The sequence below is a fragment of the Gobius niger genome, assembly GCF_951799975.1.
Source record: "Gobius niger genome assembly, chromosome: 1".
NCBI lineage: Eukaryota > Metazoa > Chordata > Actinopteri > Gobiiformes > Gobiidae > Gobius > Gobius niger.
The window spans coordinates 39,389,361-39,396,400 of NC_136852.1; the positions used below are offsets into that span (position 1 = coordinate 39,389,361).

Here is a 7,040-nt window from a genome sequence, read left to right on the forward strand (position 1 = left end):
GAAGCCATCAGAACAACATCATCCGCAAACAGCAGAGATGAGACTCTGAGGCTCCCAAACCGGACACCCTCCGGCCCCTGGCTGCGCCTAGAAATTCTGTCCATAAAAATAATGAACAGAACCGTGACAAAGGGCAGCCCTGGCGGAGACCAACACGCACCGGGAACAGGTCTGACTTACTGCTGGCAATGCAAACCAAGCTCCTGCTGCGTCATACAGGGAACGGACAGCCCTTAGCAGAGGGCCCCGACCCCATACTCCCGAGCACCCCCCACAGGGCACCACGAGGGACACGGTCGAACGCTTTCTCCAGATCCACAAAACACATGTGGACTGGTTGGGCGAACTCCCACGAACCCTCGAACACCCGACGGAGGGTATAGAGTTGGTCCAGTGTGCCACGACCAGGACGAAAACCGCATTGTTCCTCCTGGATCCAAGGTTCAACTATCGGCCGGATCCTCCTCTCCAGCACCCCGGAGTAGACCTTACCGGGGAGGCTGAGGAGGGTGATCCCTCTGTAATTGGAACACACCCTCCGATCCCCCTTCTTAAAGAGAGGGACCACCACCCCGATCTGCCAATCCAGGGGCACTGTCCCCGACCGCCACGCGATGTTGCAGAGACGTGTCAGCCACGACAGTCCTACAACATCCAGAGAACATCCGTTCGCAGCCCTGGTGTAAAAATAGACTTTAAAGGAATAGGCCACCGTTTTTACTGAGATATGTTCTTACCTTAGCTTTGACGAGTTCTTTAGGACCTGTCTTCCCCCGTGCCTTCAGTCACGTAAACACAGCGCAGACGGCGTTAAAATTTAGCCTCTCCCCCTTTCCTCTATAGCTCCAAAACAGTCAAGATAGAAGCTACCAAGCTCTTCCACGTTTTCCCTATTTAAACATGGTTACGTGAAGTGTTACACTACAAAGTATAATTACACAAAATTAAACAATGTGGATTTTCTAAGCGGATAAAAGGGGGAACTATATTGTAAGGCGTAATAATACCAGGAGTAGTTTGGCATCTGCACAGTAAAGTGAAGATTACTGCGCGTATTTCGCCTTATGTGGAAAGTTTATTCCTGTTTGGTTTTGAGGCGTGAGGACAGGGCTGTCCACAGGACTGTGAGTGTCTTCATGAACATGAACAGACTCAGTGCAGCTAACGTGAGCAGAAACACCACCACGTCAATGCAGTAATACTGAATCTTGGACAGTTTGTAGGACTCTGTTATCAGATGTTTGGCTCCTCTGTGTCTCATGACGAACTCTATCCAGAACATGGCTTTGTCCATGGGCTTCATGGGCTGGTCTCTGTGCAGCTCTGACAGACGCTTCATATTCTCTCTATGTTTGGGCTGGTGCAGCAGCTCCTGCAGCGCCTGGAGAAACACCTCTCTGTTCACTGTGGAGATGTCCAGCACTTTGGCCACTCCACGCACCTCCATCCGAAAGAAGTTAGACTGTTGGTCAAACATCAGCGGCAAACCCAACAGAGGAACGCCGTGGTAAATGGCTTCCTGAAGCCCGTTGGTTCCTCCGTGAGCTACAAAAAGCTTGGTTTGTGGATGTCCCAGAAGGTCGTTCTGAGGGAGCCAGTCCACCAGCAGAGTGTTGTTGCCTAAAGTGGAGGGCTGTTTGCCCGAGTGTCTCCAGATGACTTTCTGAGGGACTTGTGCAAAAGCAGCAGCGATCTCCTCAGTGATGTCTTCAGGCAGTTGGGCCACCAGTGTCCCTAAAGTCATGACGATAACCCCATGCTCCCCTGAACTCTGCACAAACTGCTCCAGCTCTTTGGACAGAGGTCTGGAGGGTTTGCACTGGAAGCCTGACATGTAAACCACGTTTGGCATCGTGGGCCGCGGGAATTCAAACGTGAAGTCGTTTCTCATCAGCCAAATGTCGGCCGCCTGGAACAGCTCCATGTAGTGCACGTCAGGACCAAAGTATTTGTGAACAAACGGTTTGTAGTTTCGGTCTGTCACATACCAGAGCTGAATACGCGTAAAGAAGTAAATCAACATGTTCTTGACTCGCTGCATGAAGCTCATTTTATCTGTGAATTCACTCATGCTGATTGGGACGTACGATAAAGGAAATGGAGAAATCACTAAATGTCCGTCTCCCAGAATTGTCCATCTGACGTTCAACACCAGAGGAAGCTTTAACATGTGAGCAAGAAGAACGCCAGCACCCATACCAGGATCTGTCAAAACCAGGTCATATTTTGCGTCCATCAAATCCTGCATTAATGTCTTATTCTCAAACATTTGTCCAGTCATTTCAACAACTTTTTTATACGACTCATAAAATGCTGTAACAATTTCGTATTCCAGAGAAATCTGTCTCCAAACCGAGGCCCCTTCGCGCCGCAGTCGAAGCATCTTCATCGCGAACGATCCAAACTGTTTCTTGCTGAATCCTCTTGTAGAGTTGAGTGTGATGGATTTGTAGAAGGGAGACTGGGCCTTGATGTACCAGGTGTCTTTGGGCCGCAGCACAGTGACCTCATGACCCCGAGAGTGCAGCTCCTCGACCAGAACCTGCATGTTCACCCAGTGGGACCCGTCCACAGGAAACACCAGCACCTTCCCCCCGAACACAGGGGCACAGCAGAACAGAGCCACCAGCAGCAGATGCATCCTGAACCTGAGAGAGAGAAACTGGTCAGAAACAGCAGAGAGGCCAGTGCATTCCCCCACACACCTACACCCGCCCCAGGACAGTGTCTCCCTCCATGAGCCTCATAACTCCACTTCATCACATTGCTTCAGTCATAAACCCCAAAAGAAATCACCGGGAAGTAAAGACTGTACACAGACCTATTTTTAAATTTCAATGTGAACTATCATCCTTTGAACAGAAGAAACCACAAATAATCGAGAACTGATGAAGACGGCACAACACCATGAGCCACGTGACTAAACGGAGCTAAAGAAGAGCACGCCCCTTTGACAGCAATGCAAAAAGACTCCACTTTGAGGCTTGGTAGTTTATATATTTAGCACTTTATACGACTAAAAATAGAAAAGACATGGCGTCCTACCTCCAGAAACAGATAGCGAGCAGCTACTCTGGGAAACTTTGAGAATTCTGCATTTTGGTCAGATTTTTATTCCTTCGTCCGTTAACATTTAGCCTCAAGCATCTCAAATTATGAACAATACAGATATTTTCAGCTATTGTCGACCCATCGACCTCATTCAGCTTGTTGTGGGTACGGCCACCAAACATCATCTAGTAATTTTCTGAAACTTCTGAAATTATACAGTAGCCTATAAATGCCATGAAATGTCACGCCACAGGCACTGGCTTCACCATTCCAGATCCTATGGGGAGGAAAAGCTCTTATTACAGGTCAGTGAAGTCGTTTACATCGCATTTGTAGGAACAGGGTCAGAATCTAACATAGTTTAAAAAAAAGTGCAAAAGGGGCAAAGGCTCAAGCCACCTCCTTTCCAATGACTTTGTGCATAGTTAAAGGGACTATACGGAGTAGATTAGCCATGTCCTAATGTGTAGAATGAGCCCAGACCTGTTCACCACAACTGCTTCTAAAATCCTGCACTGTCACTCAAAAAGGTGTTACTTCGGGTCTGAAGTGCCGTCTTGCACGAGCTTAATATAGAGACTGCAGTTACACGTATAACCTGAGGTGGCAGTAATGAGCGTAAAATGGACAACTTGCATCTTGCCCCTTTAAGGCCACCATTTTGAGCACAAACATAGAATTATGCTGTACTACCACATGTGACAATATCTCTACTCGGGATGAAAATGAAAGACAACCGACTGACAGTGGTATTTTTATAATTGTAATCGTTGCTGTAGGGTATGAGGTTTCATTAATCAATTAATTTGTTTATTAATTAATTAATAGGTTGTAGATTAGCCTTAAAAATTTAATGGGGCACCAGTTCGAGAAAGCGAACAAAATAAAAGTAAGAATAGGAGGCTAAACTACAGATTTATCTGAAGGAAGCAAGTTCTTGAAGGCTTGCAGGATGAATAATCAGATAAAATGTTCTAAAAGAGTATCTGAAAGTCAGTAAGGTGGTCTGCGTAGCAGTTATGTGAGTCTTATTGAGCCAGGTCTGTGAGATACGCTTACGACCAGAAGCAGGGCTAAGATGGCGGCGGCAGGTAGCAGCAGCTTGGCAGGCGCTGATGCTTTACCTCAGAGCCGGTGCTGGCCCTTCTGGGGCCCTAAGCAAAAATCCACATGGGGGCCCTACAGTGCGCATCCCATAGTTATTCGGCAAAGGGCGGACCTATTTACGGTCAAAAACAGTTCCACTGTGCAGTAAAGCAGGGCAGAAGTGGAAAATAATTACCTCAATTCAGGCCCTGCACCCTCTGTGTGAGAACCACTAACCATTAATGGTCTTGGTCCTTCTTACCTTTCAGAACTGCTTTTACCTTACGAACCTTCACGGCCCCTTCGCTCCTCCGGCAGGGGTCTCCTAGTTATTCCTAAAGTCAACAGGAAAACTCACGGTGAGGCGTCTTTCCAGTGTTACGGCCCTCGCCTCCGGAACGACCTGGCCGAGGAGCTCAGGGCCGTAGAGAACGTTCAAGTTTTTAAGAGCAGGCTCAAGACCCACCTTTTTAGCTTAGCTTTTAACTGATATTTATTTTTGCTAGGCCTATTTATTATTATTTATCAGCACCTTACAATTAATTAAATTGACATTTAATAGTTATTAATATTTATTTTGTATTTATGTATTTTACCTCTCTTTTTTTATTTTATTTTATTTTATTTTTTATTATCCTATTATTCAATTTTACTTACGTACTTTTATTTATTTTAACAATTTTTATGCTCTCCCAGTTTCCTCTGGAGGAGCCCTCTGCCTCGGGAGTGGTGATTGGCTGTGGCTGCTGGGGTGCTGTCTTGTGGGTTTCTGGATGGTGTCCGGGCACCCTGTGTTGGTCCCTGTGGCTGCAGCCGAGGCGCTGCGCCCGATGCAGACGCTCCTTGGATGGTGTTCCCTTACCTGTTTATCTGCACCCAGCCTTATCTTAGCCTTTTGTCCATAATCTCCACTGTTTTACCTTGAGTGTGTATGTGTGCTTGTGTGGTGTGTCTCTGGGAGGTGGGTGTGGGGAGTGTGAATGCGACAATGTGTCTGTATTTTTGGAAGGAGGTGGGTGTGAGAGAATGTTTTTAAATCTGTAAAGCACTTTGTGTTACATGACATGTATGAAAAGCACTATACAAATAAAATTGTTTTGATTTGATTTGAACATGTATTTGTATTTTGGAGGTACATAATGTATTAAGACATAACTCTAGCCTTAAGCCCTAACCCGAGGGTCTCATGTCCTGTTACATAACGTACCTACAAATACAAATACAAGTTATTCCATTATGTATCTAACCCATAGGTACAGGTTATTACACATTGTTACAGAGCACATTACATTGTACTAAATTAAGTTAGGTACAATGTATCAAGGTACTGTAAAATAAAGTGATATTGTACGATCTTTCACAAAGACTTGACTCAGATGTGGCACTAAAGTGTCCCCCACCAATAGCACCACCAGACCTACGCCCTTGAGTCGACCCAAGGGCAGTGGGTGCAGCCGTGCACCCCCTGAAGTTTTAGGTGACGAGTCACGTACCCCCTACTTTGACATGATGAATATCACAAAATAAAATCTATTTAACATCTATTTCATCCATTAATACTGTGAAGCAGGTTTTCCAAACATTTTTACTATCTACTACTACTAAAATATTAAATGAAAATGTCCGTGTTTAATAGTTTTGAAAGCGAGGCTGCGAGTGTGAATGGGTAAAGCTGAGTGTTTTGCTTTGGCTCATTCTGAACATGAGACTCTGGTTTGGACTCTGCGCTCTGGCCCCGCCCCCTCTGCGACGCCCCCACTGTCAAACCACTGGTACAAAGGTGAATGCGCTGGTTTAAAGGTGAATGGCCTTCGCGGGTCATTTTGACCCGCTGTCATCATGTTCCGGGCATTTGGATGCAAGGTGACACAAGATAAGATAAGATAAGATGGTACTTTATTGATTACACAGATGGAGAAATTGCATTCGATGAGAGAGCATACGGCAGCAGCACCATTCAGTGCGCACCACTCTTTTTTTTTTTACTTTTGTGAAAGATCGTTGTATCGCGGCCGCCATCTTCACTGTTTTGGTCACAGGAGGAGCACTGGTTGATGGGAAATCCGTAGACGATGACCACGGCGGTGGAGCTCTTGCGCTTGGCCACGATGTTCTTGGCCACACAGGTGTAGTTGGCCGTGTGGGACAGACGCGCCTGCTTGATGATCAGGTCCACGGTGATGTAGAAGTTCCTGTCCTCGGCCGGGTCCATGATCTCGTTGTCCTTCACGCACTCCACCCGCATGACCTTGGAGGATGGAGAAACTGTAGCTGCCTCTGTCTCCTCTGATCATCTGAAACGGTGCACCGCCTCCTGGGCTTGTCCCCGTCTCAGAGCGTGGTGTCCTGCACTGGTCAGCTCCACCTCGTCCTTCCTCTTCCTCCTGCACAGCTCCCTCCACAGTCTATCACCATCTCCTCGTTGGTCCCTTTTGTTGTTTCCTGTAGCTCCTCTTGTGACGCCTCCTCCGTGCTGCAGGTGTGGGGGCTCTTGGTGCCTCTTCACTGTTCAGTGTCTCAGAAGAAGATGTTTGTAGATCTCAAATGGGTTTAGCTGATAAGCTAGCAGTTTGTTTACCGTCAAAAAGCTGCTTTCTTCAGGACCATTTTGGACTCTCAAAGTAAACAAATCCACCAAACCTCCACAAAAACACGGTAAAGACGTACAAAAGTATCCAGAAAAACAACGTGGTTCGCTGAAAAAGGCAAACAATTCAGCTGCACCAGGAGAGAGGGAGGTCACTTCCTGTCTTCACGTCGCCAAGGGGGCGCCCTTCCAACCTTCTCAGTGTAAATGTGAGTTGACTTTCTTCACAGTGAGACTTTCGGTCAGACACCATGAGTGACAGTAACATGACGCTAAATACAGTGAGCTCTTTGTTTCCTTAGAAAAGTCAGAGGCC

The 7,040-nt window shown here is 46.7% G+C and overlaps 1 protein-coding gene across 1 annotated transcript; it reads right to left on the reverse strand.

The window, feature by feature from the left end:
- Window positions 1-1,075: 1,075 nt before the first annotated feature.
- On the reverse strand, window positions 1,076-2,641 carry LOC306970220 (UDP-glucuronosyltransferase 2B31-like; the record flags this gene model as incomplete). Its single annotated transcript, XM_079566099.1, has 1 exon — window positions 1,076-2,641. One exon carries the CDS (start codon window positions 2,639-2,641, stop codon window positions 1,076-1,078), a length of 1,566 nt encoding a protein of 521 aa, XP_079422225.1.
- Window positions 2,642-7,040: the final 4,399 nt, after the last annotated feature.